Here is a 26,598-nt window from a genome sequence, read left to right on the forward strand (position 1 = left end):
TGACCCGTGGAATAAATCATGAGTTGAAGCCGAATTTCGTTGTCTGACGGCATCTTGAAATCCATGATGGCGGCTTCCTCTGAACTTTAAAATGTTGTAAATGACTGAAAATCGCATGAAATCCCATCAATATTGGTTTTGGGTAAGAGTCGAATTTCGTTATCAGACGCCATCTTGAAATCCGAGATGGCGGCATCCGCTCAACTTTTAATGCTGTAAATGACAAAAAGGCGCATTAAACCACCACTATACGGGTATTGGGCGAAAGAGATAAACTAGAAGAAGTCGATTTTTTTCTTTCCGACGCCATCTTGAAATCCAAGATGGCGACTTCCGCTTAAACTTGAAATGCTGTTAATCACTGAAAATTGCATGAAAGGCCCACAATATTGGTATTTGGTGAAAGTGCTAAACTAGAGGAAGTCGAATTTCGCTATCGGATATCAACTTAAAATTCAAGATGGCAGCTTCCACTGAACTGTAAATGACTAAAAATCGCTCGAAAGTTTTACAATAATGGTATTAGGTGAAAGGGCTAAACTAGAAGAACCAGACCCTGTTTGTTTTTGGCAACACCCCCAAACTTTTTGTATTGCCAAAATAGAATGTTTCCAAAACAGAATGTTGCCAAAATCGAACGATTTTTTTTTCAACTATGTTTCGACTTAACACTACATTAAAACTACAATTTTTGATTTTTAGACAATTTCCGATCATTTAAATAACTGTTATTATTTTTTTTATTATGATGCATTTATCACTTTTCTTGTTTTGTTCATAGTTTTTGTTTTTTTGTTGCTATTGCTTGTCTATTGTTTTTGCTATTTATATCGTTCTACTATGCCTATCACGCTATTATGTCTAAATTGTATTGGTTTTATTCTAGCGTAAACTATAAGGTAATGTTGTTTCTGTCAACCGTTTGATTTAGGCACATGTGCCAAAATGTTGCTAAAATCGAATGTTGCCAAAAACAAACGGGGTCTGTATTATGGTGGTTTTATGGGATTTTCAGTCACTTACAGCATTTCAGAGAAACGCAAAAAGAGATATTCGACTTCTATCGTTTAGCTTTTTCACCCAATACAATATATTTTGGGGGTTTCATGCTATTTTCATTCATTTACAGCATTTTTAAGTTCAGCTGAAGCCACCATCTTGGATTTCAAGCGTCAGAATGCGAAAACCACTTCTTATAGCTTATCCCAATTAACAAATACGCATGTTTTGGAGGTTTCATGCGATATTCAATGATTTATAGCATTTTTAAAGTTTATCGAAAGCCGCCATATTGGATTTCAAGATGGCGTCAGATAGCGAAATTCGACTTCTACTCGTTTACCCATTTTACCCAATACCAATATTGTTAGGGTTTTATGCGATTTTAAGTCATTTACTACATTTTTAAGTTCAGCGGAAGCCGCCATCTTGAATTTTAGGATGGCGTCACGCAGATAACGAAATTCGACTTCTACCGGTTGATCACTTTCAACTTATAGCCATATTGTAAGGGTTTTATGCGATTTTCAGTCATTTTCAAGTTGCGTGGTAGCCGCCATCTTGGAATTTTTTCGACTTCTTTATCACTTTCACCTTATAATCATATTGTGAAGGTTTCATGATATTTTCAGTAATTTACTGCTTTGAAAATTAAAGAGGAAGTCGCCATCTTGGATTAATGATGGCGTCAAGCAACAAATTTTTTTTCCTACTATTTGGGCCCTTTCACTCAATACTCATATTGTACAGATATTCATACACCCATAGAAGAGGTTGCAAAAATCCAATGCCTATTTAGCAAATCTCTATGCCGATAATGCGCTGAAATGTGCACTGTGCCGAAGATGATATGTTTGAAAAACCGTAACTGGCATAAGGACTCGGCTCCCAACCAAAATGATGACCACTACATTCAAGCGAAACAAGAAAAACATTTTATGGGATTTCCTTCCTATTGGATAATTCATCCCAGAAACAAGAAAATAAAAATTAAAACCACAGCGCTGTAGTGAGAATCGAACTCACATCACCAGTTGTATCGTCTTGCCAGTCCGACATTCTAACCAGTGTACTATTGGAGCTTCATGCAGGACGAGGTATATTTGTCATAGGCTTTCTGTTACCGATCAATCACAAAAATCGTACAACGGCGGCTTCCCGGCGTTTGGCCTCCTTTAAATGCATTCCTTTGTCTTAAGATGGAAACGGGAAAGGGAACGGGAGTGAAGGAACGGGAAACCCATTGAATGAGAACTGTGCTTTGCTTACTGCCTGCTATTACATACACACGCTACATATACACAGCTGCTAAAGCCGGGCAGCTTGGCCGGTGTTGTTTGCCGGTGAATTGAAGGAATGTTTTTGTTGTTGCTTTTGCTACATACACACGCACAGCTTAGCCGTGTTTGCCGGTTGATTGAATTAGAAGGATGTTTTTGTTGTTGCTTTTGCTACATTCACACGCACAGTGCTCGGTTCGCTGGCTGCCTGGTGTTGGCCGGTATTTATTTCCATACTTCTTCGGCTTGTGATGCGATGGGGAGGGACGCGAAAACGTTTTTATTTTGTTGCATTCAGACATACGCAATTCGGTTGCGCTGGGAGATTAATGCCGGTGGGCGCAAATCGAATCAGTGCCGGTCGCGTTATCTTCTTGTACCAATGATGCTATGAAATTGACTACACGCCATTGGCACAGAGGCTGAATTTTGGGTGTACTAATTCCGGTGATTTCAAGTTTTCAAAGATTGTTATATATTTTTTTAATTTTAACTTAAAACCAACTTACATAACTTATCAAAAATGTGTAACAATGGAAGTTCCAATTCAAATATGTGCTATCTAACCTGAGCGTGTCCTGTTTTAACATCTTGATCGAGAACTGTCGCTAAGTTTTATGGCGGTTTAATAATCATGCACTGAATGCTATTATAAAACATGCAAAAGAAAGCTTGGAGCAAACTTCTCAGTTTTTGTTTTATCATAGTTTAAACAAAGCATTCATAACTCTTTCAAAATAACGTAAACAGTATGTTTAATAAAAGTTTTATGAGCGTTTTCAAAACTATCTGAAAACATATGGTCGAAAAAAAAACATAAGCTTTTTGCATGACCATAATTAAACAGTCATAAAGCGAGCTGCACAAAAAAATGCCATAATTAAACCATAATAAAACTTCCTGATGCTAGTTGGCTAAATCTGTGTTACTTGGGGTTTGTAGGTTTCATCGTCCATCAGAAGAGACTCGTCAAACTTGGTTAGCACCTGGTCGTATAGCTTCCGAGAACAGATTTTGGCCACTGTTTTATGGTCCGATTTGGCTGTTTGGCGAGTCGAATTCTCTTCACGGTACTATGGGCAGCACCGAATTTTCTGGTCAAATCACAGTCCAACAGATTAGAATTCCAATTCAAAATCTTACCACGCCATTTCCGGTCGACAGTTCCACTCCGACGATTGGCTTGAAGCTTCCGAATCGTCAACGTTTCCTTATACCATTTGAATACGTGCTATACGGGATTTCTGGGCAATTTCATCTGTTTAGATAGCCTTGTATATTTATGCAGACCACTAGGGATTTTCCAAATAACGGTGCACAATTATTTCCCTTCTTTCGGTTTCCATGTTAATTTCAGCTCAATCGAACTTGATTAAGTGAGGCATCCCTAGCGTTCAAAGTTTAGTTTTTTTTACCTTCGAAAATCATCAAGGTAAGGAGGGACCAAAAGAAATTGGAGAAATAGAAATTTAAATTTTGATGCTAAATGACTTAGAAATGTATAAAACGTCGAGATCTGGTATTATCTCTTAAAAAAAAGATTTGGCCAAAAATCGACTTTCTGGAACTTCGTCGTTTTTCAAAAAACCGGAAATTTTCAAAGCTAGTAAATTATTTAAAAAAAAATAGTATGGGAGAGTAGGGAATCATGGGCCACTTTTTTCGTTGTTCCATAACTTCTTTGTTATAAAAAATAAAATGAAAATAAAAAATAGTATGATTTTCTACATTTTCAAGGTATCATAAGGTATTTTTTAAAAATTTTAATAAGTTATTTTCTCCAAATTCTGATTGTTTAAAAAAAAGCAAAATTTTTTGGATTTTGAAAAATGGTGGGGAATCGTGGGCCATTAAATCTAAATTGACCAAATAACAAACAAAGTTTGTGAGTTCACCCAAAACTGTGATTTCATAATTCATTTCGTTATTTTAAAGCAATTTCAGATGGTAAAATAAAAAAAAGGGCTACGTATGATCGAATAGATTTCAAAACCTGGCTGGCGAACGTTTTGGCAAAATTTCTTATATAGGATGGACAACATATTTTTCATAACTCTTCATTTGGCATAAGAAAACTTTACAGATAGGAAAAACGCAGTTTAAGATCTGAATGTGTATAAAAACATAAAAATATAGGTGGTTCAAGATGCGTGGCTCACAATTCCCCACAAGCTATGATTTGCAAATTAGTTGCGTTTGTGTGACTTATTGATGTTTCATAAAAAATTCCTTTTCCACGTGAAAGATCATGACAAAACTAAGATCATAAGCGTATTAGCATATTTTTGTTAGGAACTTTAGGTTCCCCATCGATGCAATTAGCGGGTGTTTTATTTAATTATGTAAGAGAATTTTTATAACTTGTTTTAGCTTTATAAATAAAAGAAACATATGATGCGTATTTAATTCAACAACATATAGAAATATATGCTCACGCAAAGCGACGACGATGACAGTTGGTTTGAGATTTTTATCTCAACACACATTTGAGATATTAAAAGTGGCCCACGTTTCCCCATGGCCCACGATACCCCACTCTCCCCTACCTATTTTGATTGAGTTTGAAATTAGACAAAATCGTTGCCAAGGGTCACTCAGTACAAAATTCTAGCCCCAATAAATGAATTCCAAATTCCTGATTTCTCTTCATAATTATATGGAGCATGCCACAAATTTCTTGCTAGGCTCAATATTTATCTGTATGAGATGATTGGGTTAACGTTGAAGTTAGTCGTGAATGTACTGTTAAACATCAACTCATATTAAGCAGAAGTCTATTTTTCAATGAACAATTTATCAGAAACTGATGAAATTTTCATCATGAAAAATTTCAAAACAGCACCCGAGAAGATGTTTCTGTAGATAGGTGACTCTGGAAAAACGAGATAGCATTAATACGTATCTAACTCAGACATTTATAGCCACGTTTAGTAAAATGAGGTAAGATAAATGTTTTGAAAAGTTTAAGCTTGGAATGTACATCTAAGAATCATGTTGTTATATTTAGCTGTTTGAGAGTGCAGTAAATTTTAGCACATAGATATTTAGTTTCTCAGTTAAAGTTTTGATCGAATATTACACTGAAGTTATTTACTTTTTCAACAAAAGTCAGGGGTTCAGAATACAGAACTAAAGCAGGAGGAATAAGTGAACGTTTAGAATAATCGATTTTTTTCTTTTTTTTTTCAAGAGATTTTAAGCGGCAATGGCTTATTCACCCCGATAGAATAATCGTTTGGGTATTTATAGGAAGCGAATTATTAGTTGGCCATCATAGGTATAAACTCAAAAGATCCTGATTTACTTTTAAAGTCAAGTCCGAGAAGTTATACTTGCCATAGTAATAAAAATACAGTTGCACATCATCAGCAAATGGAGGGATGGAGCAAGTGAACATTGAGAATAAGATTGGTCTCAGAACAGAACCTTGCGAAACTCCCGATTTGATATTTACAAATCTCGATAGATTTTTCTGATAAAAGACCGCTTGTTGCCGATCCTCCAAGTATGATTTGATGAGGTTTGCTGCGGATTAACTAAAGAAAAAACGAGGAAATGAATTTGTAATATACTTTGACTTGAGAAACGCGGTCGAAAGCCTTCGAAAAATCAACCAAAAGAAGTATGACAATTCCTTTCTTGTGAATGTCATCGTGTACTTTTATCAAAGCACTTTCGGTGCTATATTTTTTACGAAAACCATATTGGAGATCATGTAAAAGCTTGTTTCGGTTTATATGTAGAGATATTTGTTCCTTGCGCAAATATCTCTACATATTTTGCCGAACTTAAAGAACTTTTCAACCAAATTTGTAGAATAAACGTTTTTAAATTATTCAAGTTGAGGCATTATGTAAGTGATTTTTACAGACTCGCTAGAACAATTCAAGAAGAATTCTCATAGGAACTTGAGCGTTCGTTGAGCGACCGCTTAGAGTTAACTGATTTGAGGAACAATTTGAGCTCCTAAGGTTGGAAATCGGTAAATACTCCTTTTATGGTCACATCTATGTATATTGAATTTTTTTTTTCTGTTTAAATTGTAAATTCTTCAAATGCAGAAATATTCCAGTTAGCCCATGTTGGAGGACCTATATTTAATTCTCATATATGTACGTAACATGACCTTATTTGTCTTCATGCAAGCCCCCCGTATACCTCTATAAATAGGTTGCATTTAATTTACATTTAAATATTACGCAATAAACTCAGTACCGTTTCCTGTTGTCATCCTTTCTCACTCCCAGCTCCATCGATGGTGGCGGCCCGTGCCAAGTACAGTAATTACGAGACGCGCTACATTAACGATTTCATCAATTTCACCCGACCGGCGGCGGACATCGTGGAGCCGCTCTACTACGACTATGACACCGGTAGCGGCGGGGGCGGCAGCAGCAGCGGCGGATCCTCTACGGGTGCGGGTGGTGGTGCCGGAGCTCCATCGCGGAGTGCCTACAACCAGGAGTACGAGATGGGTGGGCTGGCGGGCATCGGGATCCCGGACGCGCGATATGAAAGCCCCCTAGCCAGCACACTGTTGGAGGATGAAATCACGCGCCCACCGGACATTTATCCCGACCCAGATCAGATTTACGCCACGTTTTTGAATAAAAGCACCATGAAGCGGAATCGTTTCCCGGGGGATGAAAATATCATTAAAGTTTGTAAGTGCTAAAAGATGTCTTGCCGGCGCGGTAAGAGATGAAGTCATCGAAGCTGATTGTCACTTCCGTTCATTGTTTTTTTTTTCTCAGATTCTTCCAAGTCACTGCGCAAGAGTCCTCAAGCACGTGTCGACGATGATGGATCGTTCGATAGCATCAATAACGACATGAAGGGCCATGATTTCATCGATAACATAATGTACATCTATTACGGGACAAATGGAACGCTGCGGAAGGACCTTGGCGGGAACGTCATTGTGATAGGCGCCGTTTTTGCACTAGCTCCGCAAATATTGACAGCAATAATACTTTTCCTTAAGAACCGTCGTCTTCGACACTTTAACACGTTCTATCCCATTTGTTTGAATTTACTTCTGGTACTGATTATCTCCAATCTATCGTTTGTGCTCGGAGTTCAGGCCACGCGAAATTCCGTCAAGTGTGAGCTAATTGCTATCCTGTTGCATTATCTTCATCTGAGCACCAGTATTTGGTGCTTCATTTACATTTACGTGATTTACGATTTAATCGTCAACGAATGTGGTCCCAAGTTGAAATACAACTATCTGATGGGCTACGGAGTTCCTGCCGTTTATGTTTTGGTAAGAATGTTCCTGCTTTTGTTTCACTTTTTTTTACAGTAATCAATTCTCACCCTTATCACAGTTCTCCTACGCCTCGTCGATTGACACCTTCGAGGTGCACCGCTACTGCTGGATGTCGATACAAAAGGGCATGATTGTGAGCTTTATGATACCGGTATCGTTCCTGATCATTCTTACCACGGTGCTGGGGACGATCAGCCTCAAACGGATCTCCAGCAAACAAACCGAGATCCTGTGCGAGAGCATCGAGAGCATGATCGAGACGGCTTCGAAGTGCAACGACATCATCTATCCCAGATTTCCCTCAAGCGGAACAAATTTCGCCAATCGAAGCAACAGTTACCCACAGCTGGAACTCAAAGACAAATGCTGCCAGGAGTATGCCAATCTTTCGCTTGAGAACCACCGATCTATTGTAACGCTTCCGCAGCAAACCACCGGGCAGCAGCAGCCGATTGGATTGAATTCGTTCCACAGTATGAAGAAATCTCTGGAATGTTACGACACCCGCTTGGATCTGGGACAACTTTCATTGGCCGAGCTATCGACGCCCAGTCTGGCGTCCGATATCCAGGATTTCACGGACTTTAAACGGGCCATCAAGTTCGGATTGTTTTTCCAGCCCATCTATTCGATCTGTTGGTTCCTGAGTGTGATTGCGCTGGAAAATGTGCACTCCTGTGTGATGCCAGTTATCTTCGCGATCTGCTTGAATATTTTGGTAAGTTGAAGTTGTTGAAAACTTTCCAGTCTTGATGTGAATGTAGGTTGCCGATGAAAAGTTTTGAATCTCTGAGTGCTTTTGCTCTATGATCGCGTTAGTCCTTCCAAAGTTGGGCTGACTGTTTCTTAGTCTCTGTTTTCCTCTTTGTTTATCAGTAACAGCTCACACATGAGCTGTGAAATTTCGTCAGTGCTGATGCGCTACGAGCAATTGTTCTTGGCAAATCTCGGTTTAAACATTCTTAACGTTCAAAATAAGAGGTTCCTAGCGCTTTGAAATGAAGCAGGACCAAATTAAGACAACATGATTGGCCAATTCTTCCGTTGCAACGCATTTCGGGCAATATTTATGGCAAGTCCAAGAACTTAAACTGACGAAGGTTCTGTTTCAAGCACCTCGTTGAGCTATACGCCGCACTCCAGTAGTTTTTGCCTCGTAACACTTTTGTTAAATATCAGAATGATGTCGTCGGGAATCATGCCTGCAAGGACTTCTGGGTGGCAACGTGGAAGTGATAAAGGGTGTCCACGATAAAATTGCCACACACAAAATTGATTCGCAAAATTCGAGTTTTCATCCGATTACCATCAAATTTTCAGGGATTCAAAAATAACTATTAAACTTCATTTTACCATTTTATTCGTACTTTATTTACATTCCATACGAAAAGGCCCGAGCCTTGACCTTAACCCCGGCCATAAGATTCTGCACAACATGTGACTCAACCGTTTTTTGCATGTAAACCCATACTTTATTCAGTTCTTCGACCGTCTTCACTAACTTAGGTCGTTTAAAAAGGTGCTGCTTCATAATCGCCCAGTACTTCTCGATGGGACGGAGCTCCGGAGTGTTGAACATTTTCGGCACGAAATTGACCTCATTGTCCGCATACCACTTCAGCACGTTCTTGGAGTAGTGACCAGGCTTGTAAGTGGTTACCATCGTTTGATTTTTTTCGGAAACATCCACAACACATCGTTCGTGACAATCATGGAGAGCGCAATCGTTTGATCGGAGAGCAAAAAAATGTCAAATGAAATTTTTATCTTTGTTGTGGTTATAGTCGTTTGACTTTCATTCCTCTTGCGTAAATAATCATTCCACATTGTTCGACCAACACATCCAAACATCACCAGCCAAAAGATTGTTGGGACGTTGTGGGCCTTCAGGAGAGGTAGCAGCCGCTTCTGGAGGCACCCTTTCAAGCACACCTGTTCGTTCATCGTTTCCTGGGTCACAAAAGGTGCACTCCGCTTCCCGCACGTGCAGATGGCTTGCCAAACCAGGTATTTATTCGCAAATTTGTTGCCGGGATCTGTATGAAATCGGCATTCACATATGTTTCGTCGTCTATGATGCAGCATTCAACTTTCGTTAGCATGTTGAGGTACAATTTCCTGGCACAGGTTTTGGCGGACTTGTTCTGCTTCTCGTCGCGTTTATGGGCCTTTTGTTTGGCCTTCTGGACAAAACTTCGGCTTAGGTGCAGCTTCTTAGCCATATCCCGAACGGAGGCGTTCGGGTTTCGGTTGAAGTTGTGTTTGTGATTTTTGGTGTTGTCCGGAATACTTTTTCCTTCACTTCTGTGCTTCCGATCGATGGTCAATCGTTCCTCGAACCGATTAATCACTCGCGACACCATGGAATTCGCGATTCCCAACGTTTTAGCGATGGAATGATGCGAGAGATTCTTGTTCTCGTGATGAATGAGCAAGATTTTATCACGCACGAGCTTTCGACTCCATTTCCGAGAGTTTTGATCACAGGACTTCAAAACTTGCAGGATGCACTATGAAATAAATCCACCCAAATTTTCATTAAATTCTACCCAACGGTTAACAAGTTAGAGCAATTTTATAGTGTGGCAATTTCATCGTGGACACCCTTTATTGATTACTCACAATTGGCTCATAACCCACTGAGGATGCTAACAAGTAGCTAGTGAAATACTAGTATTTGGGTCTTTCAAACACTGTGACTGAATTCAAAGGAATCATCAACTACTTTGAAATCATAGTTTCATTCAGCTATTTAAGAGGTTCTTCAAACCTTTGAATATAAGAGCTAAACTAATTTCTTCCGGTACTAGCTCTAGTAACTTCTACTAGCAAACTGCTTCCACTAATTGTCATCACCTTCAGTGAAAACATTTTTTATCCTCCGTCCCTTCCTTAGTAAATTTTTTATAACCTTCGAGTCGCCGCGACTATTACGGCCCCTCTCCTACTAACCTATATATAGTTAAATGTTAAGTTCATAGATACACTCGCCACATTTAAACTTTGTTGAAGTAAAAAGCATAGTTGTAAATTACAAAAAAAAGTAAAACCCATTCACTAGACAGATCGCAAGTTACAATCGAAGCTAAACTAAACGAACCATCCATTGATTTTAACAATTGAAATCTGAATGTTAAAATTATGATCACTTTTCTCTTGTTACCACTGCAATGCATTGCAAGAAAGGGAGAACTTCCCAAGTCACATTTAAAAATTTATAGTAGGCTACTAGATAAAGTTTAAGGTGCTTGACGAGTGTAATATAACTATCGGTGTTACCTGGTTTATCCTTAATCTCCCTTACGGGTGTTTTTATCGGAATATTCTAACGAATGATAACGTTTTTTTTTATTCTCTATTTATTTATTTATTTATTTATTTACTTGGTGTTCTATCTCACGACATAACCTGATGAGCAATATTCCTCCAATTCACTCGGTTCATGGCAACCGATTTTTAACTTCTCGGGCACAGAGATATGCAGTATTCATTTGGAACGCGAGGAAAGCACTCTGAAGTGTGCGGAAATGTGCGCTGGAACAGCCGGAAATTCACCAGATGTGCAGCAAAATTCATCAGATGTGCGGTAGAATTCATCAAGTGTGCAGAAAATTCAACAGATGTGCGGTCCATCTTTTTGATTTCCCATTTACATGGGATTTGATAAATACTTCATACCTCTTCTTGGGCATCCCAAAAGCGGGCTCCGCATATACTTCGTCTTAGACCTATTAATCATTATTCCAATCCTTCCTGCTCCGCGTTTCAGTTTTCGATAGATCACCTCCACCGCTGCAGATGATCGCGTATATCAATGTCATTGGAAAAGCAGAAAGTTGACCCGCATTTCGTCCATCGCTCGTCGAAAAACACCTTCTAGCACCACGTTGAACATCATGTAGGATAGACCATCGCCTTGTTGAAGCCCCCTGCGCGATTCAAATGAGCACGACAATTCACCCGAAATCCGCACACAGCACAGCTTTCCATCCATCGTCGCCTTGATCAATCTGGTCAGCTACCGTAATCGTCTATGATTTTCCATACCTCGTCACAGTTGATGGTCATTTTTGGAGGAATTGCCGTAGTGTGAGGGTCGTCCCTCCATGAAGCCGGCTAGGATTCGGGACAGTCCAATTTTTCTACTTTTTTGTAGATGGGGTAATAGTATATTCCTTTACTCCTTTTTACTTCTCCTGTAAAGGCAGAAACACAATACAGCGTCGGTCGTCGCGTCACGTCAGCGGTCAACGCTGTCGATAAGTACTAAAACGCGGACGCGACGCACCCGACGATTTTTGCATCACAATTCAGCGTCAAGAGACATCTTATATGTCTCTTGACGCTGAATTGCGATGCAAAAATCGTCGGGTGCGTCGCGTCCGCGTTTTAGTACTTATCGACAGCGTTGACCGCTGACGTGACGCGACGGCCGACGCTGTATTGTGTTTCTGCCTTAACTGTTCTGTGTCCAAGATTCTGACCGTCAACCGGTGTAGGCAATCGGCCAACTTGTCCGGGCCCATTTTGATGAGTTCAGTTGTGATGCCATCCTTCCCAGCCGATTTGTTGCTATTCAGCTGGCTTCCTTAACTTCAGTCATCGTTGGGAGTCGCTTCACCTCGTCATTGGCTACGCCGGCGATGTATCTTACCCCACTGTTTGATCTTCTGCATGTGCGCAGTTCAGGTGTTCATCGGAGTGCTGTTTCCACCTTTTGATCACCTCATTATTGTCCGTCAGGATCCCGGCACATTTCGGTTTGTGGCACGAAGCCTTTGCGGAATGCGTTGAGTTTGTGATAGAACTTTCGTGTTTCTTGGGAATGGCGCAGCTGTTCCAGCTGCTCGAGCTCCTCCTTCTCCAGGCGGTGCTTTTTCTCCTGGAAAATTCGGACTTGCTGCCTCTTCCGATGTTGGTGATTTTTCGCATTTTGACGGGTGCTTCTTTGTACTACAGCCGCCTGCGCGGCGTCATTTTCGTCCATCAATCTCCTATACTCCTCGTCAAACCAGTCATTCCGTCGAGTTTGTTCCGCATGCCCGAAGACGTTCTCCCCAACGCTGTTTATGGCTGTTCTGATGGTATCCCAACAGTTCTCGAGAGGGGCTTCGTCTGCCGGCAGCGCTGCTTCGAGCGATTGCACGTCATCTGCCGCGACCTTAGGTTGTTTCAGTCGTGCAAAATTTTACCGAGGCGTTGATTTCTGTCTTGATGGTATCCCAACAGTCCTCGAAAGGGGCTTCTTCCAGCTCGCCCTCTGTCGGCACCGCTGCTTTTAGTGACTTCAGGTTACTTCAGTAGTGTGATATTTAAACAAGGCGTCGGAGAGTTTTGGGCGCATCTTCATTATCACCTTGTGGCCATGCTACCATGACCATGACTAACATGCTTGTGTGAGAGGCGGTGCTGGAAAAAGGTACTACGTACGGCCATTCGTTTGGAGGCGGCGAAATCTATAAGTCTTAGGCCGTTCTCGTTGGTCAGCTGGTGCGCGCTGAACCTTCCAATTGTCGGTTTGAATTCCTATTCCTAACCGATCTAAGCCTTTAAATTCTCGATGACGATCTTGATGTTTTGGGCAGCGGTCGTATTCACGCTCCAACTGCGCGTAGAATTCGTCTTCGTCGTTGCGGGTACTTCCGAGGTTGATTATGCTGATGTTGAAGAAGCGGCCCTTGATTCTTTTTTTTTCTTGTAGGGGAGAGCCCACTGCGACCAGTAGTTGATCTATTGTGGTAATTACCCCGCGTTACTGTATGCTATCAGGCTCACCTGCACTATGGATTGAAGTGACAGTTGATTGCTGACTAAGCATTTTATCCCAATCGGGTATGATATCAAAGATGTATGATATAACCTTCTTAGGGCTGATATGCAACCATATGTCTTGTGCGCTTATTAACTTTGCCCCAAGAGCTCTCTCCTATTAAGGAGGGCGCAGCAGTTGCATAGAAGATGCTCTGCAGTTACTTTTTCGAACCCGCAGAACCGACAGTCGTCGTTTTGAATAATGTTCATGCGTTTGAGATGTTGTTTTGTTGGACAATGTCCGGTCAAGAGACCTGTGTAAGTACTTAACTCGTGCTTATTTAAGTTCAACATGTTTTTGGAGAGTCGTGCGCTTGGTTCAATGAATCTTTTCGCCTGAGCTGCTCCCTCTGCTGTTCTCCAATTAGAGACAATAGTGGTGCTTTCCCAGTTCTTGAGTTCCATATTCAAGGCACTCCTCGATACTCCGCAGAAAGGTTCAGGTGCAATTAACAGGCCCTGAGATCCTTCCCTAACTAGCTGGTCTGCTTCTTTGTTCCCTAGGATACCGCAGTGGCTTGGAACCTAGAATAAAAAAAATACTCTGTTCCGTATGGCCAGGTTTCTTAGTGCAAAAATACACTCCCATACTAGCTTGGAGTAACATGTGAACGTACTTTGTGCTCGGAAAGCGGCCTGGCTGTGAGAGTATATATAGATATTTGTGTACCTGTATTCCTTATCTTTTCAAACAGGCTAAAGTGCATTCTAGAATTGCTTGAACTTCTGCTTGGAATATTGTTGGCCAGTTTCCCATAGGAATTGAGATCCTGAGTCTAGGTCCGAATACTTCTGCCTCAGTTCGATTATCCTTTTTGGACCCATCATTAAGAAATTTATCGATCCGGAAGGAACCGCAGGCCCACCTGACTCCCACACGTCCCTATCGTTGATAGTTACATTGTATGGTACATATGTCTTGATTGAAAACGGGTTCCATCCAGTCATCGTTCTTTACAATGAGCGAGTTAATTTTAAATATCTTCAGGATTTTTAGGTGTTTTTGGAGAGTCTCAAGGCACCGCGTTCTGCCTCTAGCTCAATAAATTGATGTAGTGGCACAATATTTAGTAGTGCATTAATGGCCTCGTTTGATGTGCTTCGCATGGCGCCAGTTATAGCTAGGATTGCTATTCTTTGAAGCTTCGCTAGTTTCTTCCGGGCCGTAGCTTGCAAAATTTCGGTCCACCATACTAAAGAGGCATATAGTCTGTTCAATGAAGTCTGGTCGAAACAAGTAGAAATGGATTGACAGTTTATCGCCTGTGATTTTCCAATTGACTTCGACCGATTTCTACCAGGTCGAAACGAATCATGCTGTCGAGCTGGATTGGTTTCGACTAGTTTCTACTTGCTCCGACCTGACTAGCTTCAACCAAAACATTGGATCGTTGAACATCTACCAGTTGACAGAAATCAGTTGAAACCGATTTTTACCAACCATTGAACGAAGCTATAAGAGATTTTGGATCTTATTATAGCTATGTAAATATTCAATGAATAATTTTCGGCCTTAGTCCCAATTTTTCCTACTCCTTTGAGGCAGAGCCACAGAGATGCTGTAGCCTTGGCTATTACATGCTCTAATTGTGGGTTCCATGATAGTTTTAAACAGGCTTGGCAAAAGTCATCGTCATGAGGCGTGAAGCTGTGACTGTGAAGCCTCTTGGTCCGTCAAACTCAATTGACTGTTCCTTAACGACCAGTCACTTCGTTTGCCAGTCATTCATTCCCCATTCATTTGAAGCTAAAATAATAACCTTGTCAAGCAATCGCATTCAAGCGACCGATGACGAAAAAGAAACGCATTTATTATTATTGTTGCTTCTGCCAGCAAGCTCGTTTTCAGTTTTTTATTGCTGTTGTTGCTCTCTGCCAGCAAGTCGTTCAATTAGTTGTACCTGCCGTGAGCAGCCGATCGAAGTGTGAAGAGATTTGCCAGTCACTCTCAGGAGAAATTTTGACCATGTGTAGGAGCTTCGCCAGTCGATGATGGAGAAATGTTGATTGTTGTCGTGCTTTATCCGTCATGCGAGTAGTGAGGCTCCGTCAATTGAGAACAGTGCCAGTCGTTTGATGAAACAAAACTAGTCGGGTCAAGCGTGACGGGCGAAATTTACCATCACTGGTTTTAAATCTAGTATGATTCCTAGATATTTCACTTGTGATTCGAAGTTTAGCACTTCCCCATCTAGTGTTAGAGATTTTAGTGCAGTTTTTCGTCTCGTAGTGAATGCTACACGCAGAGAAAACTTGGATTTTGATACAAAACAAAACTGACTTTGATTCAAAACATTCAGTTTTTTGAATCAAACTCCTGTTTTCTTTGAATCAATGAATTATCGTTCTGATTCAAATGAATAATTTTTGAAAGAAAGAATTAATTTTTTGAACCAAGGTTGCGAAATCTCATGAGATTGAGATTTTTTTGAGTGAGATTTTCCTTTTTTGAATCTCAGTGTGATGCTAGGTTATCTCATCGTGAGTATCACAAACGGTTCTTGTCTTGAATATCAACGCTTTCTCAGACTGAGAATCACGAGCAGAAAAACTACTTTTCGGAAGGCAGAGATGCCGTGGAATAATATTTGTGCAAGCTCTTGAACAATGAAAAAAGTTTTATAGTTCAGAAAAAGCTGAACATACCACGACTTTTAAAAAACTGTCAGTTATACTTGATGAATGTTAAAGGCCAGTAATACGTTTTTTAAACATTTTTATAGAGAACATACTATTAAAAGCTCAGTACAATCAGGTTGATGATAAGAATTTGTTTTTTTTTATTTATGTCTTAAGCAAAGTTGCGAAATCTCGTTCAGTTAATATTTTATCGAGTGAGGTTCTTCCTTTTTGATTCTCAGTGGGAAACGTTAACGTTGATTGTGAATTAAAGTTTTGATTTTAAAACATCTTTCTGAAGAATGTATTATCATGACTTGTAAAAATCTGATTATAATATTTATGTCTTAGTTTAATGAAAGTTTTACAGAATGAGCAAAAAGTTTTTATGACCAAATACATATGTTGATGAGTCTCGCTCGTATTCATAGGATTTAAGACATGCAAGTTATGAAATTGTATTTCCTACAGTAATGTACTTTTAAATATCTTAAAAACGTTGATGCAAAGTTTTGCAATCATGGAAAAGAACCGCAAACATTGAAATGCCCAAGCTCAAAATTCTTCAAAAAACCCCCAATGGCTTAATGTGCTTGCCAGAAAAAAACATCTCAAATCTTCTGGACATTACAAGAAACTATAAAAAAAATATAGCAAAATCTGAATAGCTAAATATTTGGTTATAGAAAATATTAACACAAAAAGTACCGCAAAGACAACTAAGCTGGGAAACACTAAAATTCAGAATTAAAATTATAAGAATCCACCGGGCCTAATTTTACAAATTTAGTATTTTTGAATTACCGAAAGTTTTTTTTGACAATTTTGCAGAAAAAAGTTATATGATTTTATTTATAGCATTCGAGCTATGCTTTGCTTTTACTTGTAGCGGCAACCTTAAAAACGAAGTTGAAATTTATAGGTAGCTATGTAGAGTTTTAATATAAATGAAGGAAACAGTTTCTTAATCTTCCAAACAAATTAAATTTTAAAATATAAAAATTAAAAAAAGATTGTTACCAACGAAAAACCATTCCAATTAAAACGCATGGCATCCCAGCTTATGCAACCGGCTGGAATCGACCACATATGAAAAGCATTTATGAACCAAATAAAAAGTAATAAAGAAATATCAAAATTTTCCCTTTCAAATGAAAGCGGCGGTTTGTAGCTTCTATCCCAATGGTTAATCTTTTTTATTTCAATTTAAAAAAGACATTTTAATGATTTTTTATGCATTTTAACGATTTTCTTTTTCAAGAGAAGGAAAGCCGGTTTTATTTGCACCGGCTCACAGATCTTTTTCAAATATTATCTCGACTCGCGTGATGTTTGAAATTCCCTGTGGGAAATTTCTGAGTAGAAAACATGATCGTTGCACCAAAAAGTAGGATATGATTCATACCAGCCTATCTAATGTCCGATAAATTTACTTATTCTATTAGGAGCGTTTCCAGAAGATTTATAGAATTCTAAATAGAAAAAAGAATATGACAGACTTTTTTTTTTAAGTCAACAGCCGAGAAAATACAAAAAAAAACCTAAAAAAATCTGAGTTTTGACCTTTTTTTTGTAAAAATTTCAGCCCTTGAGAGTTAAAACAAATATCGATTAGAGATGTACCGAATAGTGGTATTCGGCGAACGGCCGAATACCGAATATTGAGCTTTTCAACTATTCGGCCAAACGAATATTTGGCCGAATATTCGGTCGAACATTGAGTTTCAATGAAAAAACCTTAAGCGATTATTTCAATGCTTTCTATTTCTTCCATATTAGGTACTTCCCCCCATGTTTTTAGACGACTGTTTTAAACCAGATGATATTATCGGATGATGTATTTCAAGATATTTTTTATTAAGTAGGGGTCTTTCTGATTTTTAGAATGTCACCAAAAACTGAAAAGAAATCAGATGGCTAGTCGCATCTAGGGCATTTATCACCAAAGAGATTGCGTTCCTGTGAAATCTGGAATAAAACATTTCGAAACAGTTGTCAAGCTATTTGAAATTGCTTATCTAATATTGAATTAGATGAAGGTCGAATTTGAGCAAGATATCTTTAAAATCGTTGTTGAAAAAATAGATGATCTTTAACCTTAAGCAAACCATACTTTCAACCACACTTATCCAGACGGTCAGGCATTCAGAACGATTTAAAAAAAAAAGAAAAGGGCAAATTTTATGTTTATTTTAAAATTTTTGGAAAATTGAACAAAAAATCTGATATTTTTAAAGAGGAAATTGAGATTTCTATTTGATTTAGCTAATAATCTGAATAAACCTGAGCAAAACACGCGAAGTATTAAACAATATCTGGACATCCCGGCTAGATTTAACTTATCTGGATTGTTTACTGGATTAATGGGCATGCCTGAATATTTCGAGAAAATCTGGAATGAACTATAATCAAAGTATAAAGCGATACCGTTCAGCAGTCTCCTGTAGGATCTACAGTGGAAGATAGGCGGATACACCTTAGATGTTTTGCTGAAATCATAAGTTTTTAATGATTGTGTAGCTTTTACAACATTTCTTTTGGATATTTTTTAAATTATCCAAAATAATTTTGAAAATTTACAAGTCTGTAGTAGATATTCGGCCTATTCGGCCGAATACTTAGCTCAACTATTCGGTGAGCCGAATAATCGGCTTGACGGATTTTCGGCGATATTCGGCCCCGATTATTCGGCCGACCGAATATTCGGTACATCTCTAATATCGATTTTTCTATTAATGTATTCTATGCTTAGCTAGCTAACTAAGCATATTTTACTGATTTCAAATAGCCAGAAAATCGATAGAAATGTTGCTTTTAATCCCATATTATGTTGTTGCTTTTAATTTTAAAAAACCAACAAAACGTCAACGACTGAATTTTATATTTTTTTTATTTAAGTCGTCTTGACTATGAAATTATGATATAAATTGTTTAGTACCAAAGCGCCGTATTTTCAAATAATATTATAAAATTAAAGTGTTATTCTCAACATTTATAAGGTAGTGTGTACATTAGACTGAGTCGATTTGGGGTCATTTTGGAATTTCTCAAACCCTGGGGTCTAAAATTCTTCATCTTGGTCCAAAACTCATCCATGATTTTTTGCAAAATTTTTAAGTAACGTTCACATGAGTAAATTTGAACTTTTAGGTTTGTATAGGAAAATTGAATATTTTGTACTGAAAAATCAACATCATTTTTGTTTCGTTTGTGGAACCGAGCCAGCTGATGATTTTTGTGCCAATTTATAAATTTCCTTAAGGAAATTTTCCGCTGAACAACTTTGTCCAAGACCGTAACTTCGTATTCTATTAGAAAAAAAAGTTATTAGCTGTTTAACAGGGGTATGTCTTTTCGCATTAATTAACAGTAAATTCAATTGACATCACTGCTTGAGCCTCGCGAAGTGTTGCATGGAAAGAAGTCACGCAATACCTCGCTAGGCACCCTGCAGGGATGTCAATTGAATTTATTGTTTATCAGTGCGAAAAGATATACCCCTGTTAAACAGCTAATAACTTTTTTTTCCTAATAAGATACGAAGTTACGGTCTTCGACAAAGTTGTTCAGCGGAAAATTTCCTTTAGGAAATTTATAAATTGGCACAAAAATCATCAGCTGGCTCGGTTCCACAAACGAAAGAAAAATGATGTTGATTTTTCAGTACAAAATATTCAATTTTCCTATACAAACCTAAAAGTTCAAATTTACTCATGTGAACGTTACTTAAAAATTTTGCAAAAAATCATGGATGAGTTTTGGACCAAGATGAAGAATTTTAGACCCCAGGGTTTGAGAAATTCCAAAATGACCCCAAATCGACTCAGTCTAGTGTACATAGACACTTTTTAAAACATAGGTACAACGAGCTTTAACACTTTCGTTATTAAAAAGTTTCAATAAACTCCAATCATTAAAGCGCTCTTATTTTTTTTATATCAAAGCATTTGTAGTCGTTCAACTTGGCGTGTCGCTAGTTTGAAAAGCTAATCACATTATATGATACATTCAAATATTCCATAGATTCGTTACAAATTTACCTGTCGTCAAAAAATAGTAGAGGAAAAAGTGGGGAATACATCTGAAGATTTATCTAATGGGATTCTGGATTTCTGATTTTTTTTAGATGTGATGCTCAGTGAATTTTGTTTGACATCGAAAGCTTTGAGCATCACAACGAAATTCATTGTGCTGCTTAATTGATACTCATCACGGTGAGTATCCATTTCAAATGATTATCTGAAATCTTGCAACTCTGTTTTGAACTGAATAGTTTTGGACTTTGATTTTAAACAAATTATTTGATTCAAAAGAAATTTGTTCAATTGCACATTTCGTTTAAAACAAAGTAAATTTTCTTTCAACCAAATAAAATTGTTTTCAACAGAAAGGAATAATTTCTTTAAATTAAAATTTTAAACTTAGCAGAAATTTTGGATTGAGCAAGAACCGAATTTCGAATAAAGTTGTCCGGTTGTGTTGAAAATCAAAACTAGTGAATCAGAGATAGCTATTTAGGAGGATTCAGGATGAAGAATGGTAAGTGTCTGTTAATCCATTAATCAAAAAGTGAATGTTTAAGATTTTAAATAAACTCTTGCATTGTTACAGGACCACGGCTGATTCCGCCCCAAATCCAGCGGTCTGATTATCTTCGGTCCGATCTTCAGTGACAATCACCAGTTGGATGACCTCTAAAGCTAGAGCTGCTTCCGGAACTCTATTAAGCGGCCCAAAAAGAATGCCCTCAGGCCAAAATTAGGACCGGATGATTCAATTATAGTGAACCAGTGTTAGTGTTAATTTTGTGAATAAAAAATAATTTAAAATGTAAATTCTTTCTTTTAATTATTCAAAATTCCTTCAGACAACAGAAAATATTTCTTCCAATTGGAATAAAAGGGAAATGGTTCAATGAACCAGTCCTTTTAAATCTAAGTCTAAATTACATTGTAGCAAACGGGAACAACTTTGCAACAAATGGAACTGTTTTTTGTTGCAAAGCATTAATATTTTGATTCAAAGATTTTTCAAAAGAAAAATTCTTTGGAACAAACGAAATTGCATTTGAATCAAAGGAATTTTTATTTATCCCAAAATCAAAGGAAAAAATCCTTTGTTTTTGTGGCACTTTCCTTTGAAATAAAAAATCTTTTCGCTGCATGTATCACAGTAGTTTTGGAAAAGTTAATGTTCAGTCCCTCTTCCCTGCACCAGAATAGTGCAGATTGCATTCTATTTGACAACATGTTCTCACTATTACTCACTATTATAACTACGTCGTCTGCAAAGCCAATAACTTCGAACCCCAGAGATACAAGTTTTTAGGAGCTCTTCAGTGACCACAACAACGGTGATAGAACCCCACCTTGGGGACATCCCTTCGTTGGAGTGGCACTGATTGTAAGTCTTCCCAAGCTTGCGTAAATGGTTCTATTTATTAGCACGGCACTAGTCCAAGAAGCAAGTGCCATTTCTTTTGCGTCGTACCTTCCCCCACCGTCTTGGTCCTGTAAGTGCGTTGTTCAGGTGTTCATCGAAGTGCTGCTTTCACCTTTTCATCACCTCACGTTTGTCCGTCCGGGTGCTTGCGCCCTTATCCCGGCGCATTTCGGCTTGCGGCACGAAGCCTTTGCGGGATGCGTCGAGATTCTGATAGAACTTTCGAGTTTCCTGGGAACGATGCAGCTGCTAAAGCTACTCGAGCTCCTCCTCCTCCAAGCGACGCTTTTTCTCCTCGAAAATTCGGACTCGCTGCCTCTTCCGTTGTCTGCGATATTCCACGTTTCGACGAGTGCTTCTTTGCACTACAGCCGCCCGCGCGGCGTTCTCTTCGTCCATCACCCTCATACACTCCTCGTCAAACCAAACCAGTCGTTCCGTCATATTCGTTCCACATGCCGGATGACGTTCTCCACTACGCCGTTGATTTCTGTCTTGATGGTATCCCAACAGTCCTCGAGAGGACGTCCAGCTCGCCCTCTGCCGTTACTGCAGCTTCGACTTCAGGTTGCTTCAGTCGTGCGATATTTAAACGAGGCAGGCGTCGATTTCGTCTGTTGTTCACAACGGAGAGTTCTTGGCGCATCTTCACCATCACTTGATAGTGGTCTGACTCGATGTTGGCGCTTCGACAGGATCTGACATCGATGATGTTCGAGAAATGCCGGCAGTCTATCAAAGCGTGGTCGATCTGTGATTGCGTTTGGTACGGAGATCTCCAGGTGTACTTGTGTGGGAGGCAGGGCTGGAAAAAGGTACTACGTACGGCCGTTTGTTGACCTGCTGTTGCGCGCTGAACCTTTCAATTTTCGGTTTGAATTCCTCCACCTGGTCGACGTGAGCGTTAAAATTCCCGATGACGATCTTGATATCCTTTTTTGGGCAGCGGCCGTATTCACGTTCCAGCTGCGCATAGAATTCGTCTTTGTCATCACCGGTACTTCTGAGGTTAGGGCTGTGCATGTTGAAGTTGCTGATGTTGAAGAACCGGCTCTTGATTGAATCGGCACAGCTGTACCAAGCTCGTGTGTGTTGTCGCAGCTCTGGTAGATGGTATGACCATATTGGAACGCACGTACCCTGGAGCTCTTCCAGCATACCTCCTGCAGCTACAACGGCGAATTTGTTAGAGAGCACGTAGGTTCAAAGTTTCCGATCGCTAGGTCAATACCGATTTCCATCCGAAATTTCTTGTTTATTTATCGTTATTACTAACTCGTTTTTCTCAGCCGTGATGTTGCTGTTCTGGGTTCCGAACACCACCAACGTTGTTACACTCCGCACGCCGCCCCTGACATGGAAAACAGTCGCTTACGGAGCCCCCTATCTCAGTCAACGACCATAGCATCCACCGGGGTTGGATACCCGATCTCCGCTAAAGTTGCTCGCACCCCAGCTAGCACCACGGGGAGTTTGAGAATTGGAGTTGTAAGACGAGAGGTGATATGACCACTACTCAAATGGGTACGGGGTCTCGAGTTGCACAGTGTCTACCATTCGCCAGTCTTTTTGACTCCTTGGATATGCCAAAGTGACGTACGTCCGATATTGTCGATTTTGACTTTTTGACGCTATTTTATGCGTTTTTTACGAACTTTCGAATGCTTTGAATTTGTGACGAGTGACGAAACTGCTATTTAAACGCCGAATTGACTAAATTCTAATTAATTCTGAAAATTCTAATATGCATTTCAAAATATTTCCTTCAACAGAATTGGTGCATGCTGGTCCGCTCGTCCAATATTTGCCCCTTCGTCAGTGCTGCCACGGAGAAAACGCTGGACAAAAACCTGGCCGGCGGGGATTGTGGAGCCGATTCTCTCAACGGTGGCAACGGAGGCCACGGAACGGACAATGAAACCACTCAGGCCAGCATCTGCACCGACACCATACCGCTGCTGTGTGCTTCCAATCCATCGATCATCAACAGCACTGGCGGTAGCACCGGGGTGGATCTGCTGATGACGAATCCGCCGATGGCCCCGATTCCGATTATGACGGCTATGGCCATCGGCCGGAAGCTATCCACCGGTTCCGATCAGCAGGACCAGCAGACGCTCAATTTTATCAGCAGCAATAATCTGAAGAACACTTGGGAATCCAGTGTGGATATCGGGCAATATCAGCACGTTAAGGCCATCGATTGCATCAGCACAATCAGCAACTGAATTTTATTCGCGTAATGACCGGTTGATCAAAATGCATATCAGGTTCATTAGATGAAGGGTGCATTTTTCCACACCGAAAAGCTGGAGTTTTGATTTGTGATACACAATTTGACCGCTTATTGAAGCAAACAAAATATAAATAAATATAAAACCTACATGTAAATATTGCATACGCATGATTAATCCCATTTTTAAACACAAGTTTACAATCCAGTAGTAGATATGTGAAGCCATTAATATAACTTCAAGAGAAATGATAACGTAGCGATTCCATCGAATATTGTCCAAACGTTAAATTCCCGTGGTGTAAAAGCGAAGCATTATAAATATCTCCCATCAATATCAAAAACATGAATCGCTTATTCTAAACCAAAAACAAAAATGAGGACATTTCAGTAATACAACTTGGTATTGAAAGCACTTGCAAGGTTTTGCAACCGTAAAAAATAAATAAAGAAAAATATGTGATGCTATTTCAGAAGATAAACTTAGAAATTTACCTTTAAAAAAAACAATATCAATCATAGCGGGTAGCGTTCGAGTCATAAGGAAAAAAGTATTGGTGAAACATATTTTACTACTATACATTACAACAAATATAGAGAACATAAGACAACTTCAATAAATAATAGTACAAACAGACCTTCATGTTATTACAATGGCAATGTAGTCGACCGCTGAACCGCTGTTAATGTTTTAGGTTATCATCATTTGACATCAGCATTTATCCAGTTCGATAGCAATAACAGCAATATCCGTTACCCTTGTTGATAGCTCTCAAAGGATACTATCTTTTGCTATTCCCTATCTTTGCTCGCTAACCGCCTTTTTAGAACGTTCCTAGTCAAATCATATTAGATAGACAACGCTGATGGTGTAAGCAGCTCACTCATTTCAAACCCTTTTGCTCTTCTTCTTATAAAACTTAGCAAAAACAGAGAAAACGATTGCCAAATTAGCCAACATTCTGTAGGAAAAACAAAACCAAAAGTTAGCTCACACGCGCACCCTTAGGACTTCAACACACCCTCCGGAATATCCTCGTCTCAAAAAGTAGGTGTTGAAGTTGCAACAATTTAACTAACTCACTCACTGTTGAAAGATTCCAACTTATGTAATAGCTCTTTACAAGTTTTCTCTCCGATCACCAAAACTCTACCATATTCCTAACTACCTACCTACCCACACAAAATGCTCTATATTACTTATAACGGTAATGTTTTACTTCCGCGCCGCGACGCTCTGGCCGATGGAGGGCCGCCGCACTATAACCTAAATAAATGACTCAAAAACTGCTCCTAGCTGTGCAGGTGTTGAACTTTTTTATTAAGTTGAGAAATTAATTCTGCAAGCAAATGAAAACTTTTTAGATTCATAATTCAGGAAGAATTTTGAATTCAGATTTTGGACAACTTCAGATTCCACATTCGAAATGATTATGATTTTAAATTCCTGGTTCAAAATTCAAAATTACTTATCAGATTCTGATTTCAGATTCCGTTTTCAGACTCAAATTCCGGATATAGATTTTGATAGTATCCCAGCATTCGAAACGAATGAGTATTTTAAATAATTGAGAAACAGCATGGCGGTTCGGATCTCAGCGCAAATCAGCTCGACCATCATTCGATACATAATCAATATATTTCTAAGCTGACCGGGATGACCGTCACGTTACGTCAGCTACGATAGAAATGAAACAAAATCTCAAGCACTTACCGTTTCCGTCGACAAATGAATCAATCATGCTCTCGGGACCGATTTGCGATGCGATCGATTTTCCATTGATTTCGGGACGATGATAGGTGTGAGGCGATTAAAAAATTGTCGGAAACTTTTGCGACGACCGAATCGGGGAACACTTTAACTTTACTTCTTTACCACCTGGATGACATCCTCGTCGTGCATGACATGGGAAATTCCGACCCGCTGGGGTGAATACTTCGTAGAGGTGCCCCACACCAGCCCGTACTTGAACGCTTCGGCCAACGTTCTGTGGATCGCGTGACAAACGTGCTCCACGGTAACACCCTGTGAGGGGGATAACATAATTGATTATAATCGCTTAAGTGATAAACAATGTTAAAAGTTATTAAAATACCCTTCTTAGAATCAAGCCATCGTCGAAATCCGGGGGCGCACCGGGTTTTTTCGTGTACACTCTTATCAGCATCAGATGTTCCCAGAGGACCTCCAGAAGGTAGTCCAAGTTTAGGTGCATATTGCAGCTCACAACAACACTGAATGGCTGTCGGGCCAATCGATCGACTTCCTCAATCGAAATCTGATCGATTTTGTTGTACACATAGATACACGGCAGATAAATCCGATTTCCGGTAACCACATCGATGAACTCATCCTCGGTACAATCTTCCCGGAACAGAACCTCGGCGTTGAATATCTTGAACGAATGTAGAATCGTTTGGACCATCTTTTCGTTACATCTGGTCAGGGTACAAGTGGAATTGAAACTCAAACCACCGCCCTTCTTGATCTTAAAGTAAATGTTCGGTTTCCGTTTGTTCAATCTCAACCCCACGGATTCCAATTCATACTCCAGAAGGTCCCGATGAACGTTTGGTTTTGTGGCGTCCAGCATCATCAGAACCAGATCGGCAGTTCGAGCCACGGCAATAACTTGCCGTCCACGACCTTTGCCCTGGGCGGCACCTTCAATAATTCCGGGCAAATCCAGTAGCTGGATGTTAGCACCCTTGTACTCGATCACACCCGGGATACAGGTCAGCGTTGTAAACTCATAGTTGGCCGCCTCGGATTCCGTTTTGGTCAACGTAGACAGCAACGTGGACTTCCCCACCGAAGGAAATCCTATCAAAGCTATACGGGCATCGCCCGATTTTAGTACATCGAAACCTTCACCCTTTTCTCCCTTCTTCGAGGGTTCCAACAGCTGGGATCGATACTTGGCTAGTTTAGCCTTTAGTAA

The 26,598-nt window shown here is 39.6% G+C and overlaps 2 protein-coding genes and 1 long non-coding RNA gene across 3 annotated transcripts in view; 2 read left to right on the forward strand and 1 right to left on the reverse strand.

The window, feature by feature from the left end:
- LOC129758516 (uncharacterized) overlaps window positions 1-24,945 on the forward strand; it is a 36,838-nt gene extending 11,893 nt beyond the window's left edge. The window contains exons 2-5 of the mRNA XM_055756029.1: window positions 6,527-6,943; window positions 7,034-7,545; window positions 7,610-8,269; window positions 23,196-24,945. Coding sequence (XP_055612004.1) covers window positions 6,527-6,943; window positions 7,034-7,545; window positions 7,610-8,269; window positions 23,196-23,651 — 2,045 coding nt within the window. The 3' untranslated portion in view covers window positions 23,652-24,945. The remainder of the gene's footprint in view (window positions 1-6,526; window positions 6,944-7,033; window positions 7,546-7,609; window positions 8,270-23,195) is intronic.
- Window positions 20,203-20,816, forward strand: LOC129758523 (uncharacterized). Its single transcript, XR_008740004.1, has 2 exons — window positions 20,203-20,520; window positions 20,593-20,816. It is a non-coding gene; the product is annotated as an uncharacterized LOC129758523 (long non-coding RNA).
- A 331-nt stretch (window positions 24,946-25,276) lies between the features above and the next one.
- On the reverse strand, window positions 25,277-26,598 carry LOC129753818 (developmentally-regulated GTP-binding protein 2; the record flags this gene model as incomplete). Its single annotated transcript, XM_055749668.1, has 2 exons — window positions 25,277-25,682; window positions 25,753-26,598. Coding segments are annotated over 2 exons (1,008 nt in total), but the record flags the coding sequence as incomplete, so codon positions are not given.

The sequence above is a fragment of the Uranotaenia lowii genome, chromosome 3 (assembly GCF_029784155.1).
Source record: "Uranotaenia lowii strain MFRU-FL chromosome 3, ASM2978415v1, whole genome shotgun sequence".
Classification (NCBI taxonomy): domain Eukaryota; kingdom Metazoa; phylum Arthropoda; class Insecta; order Diptera; family Culicidae; genus Uranotaenia; species Uranotaenia lowii.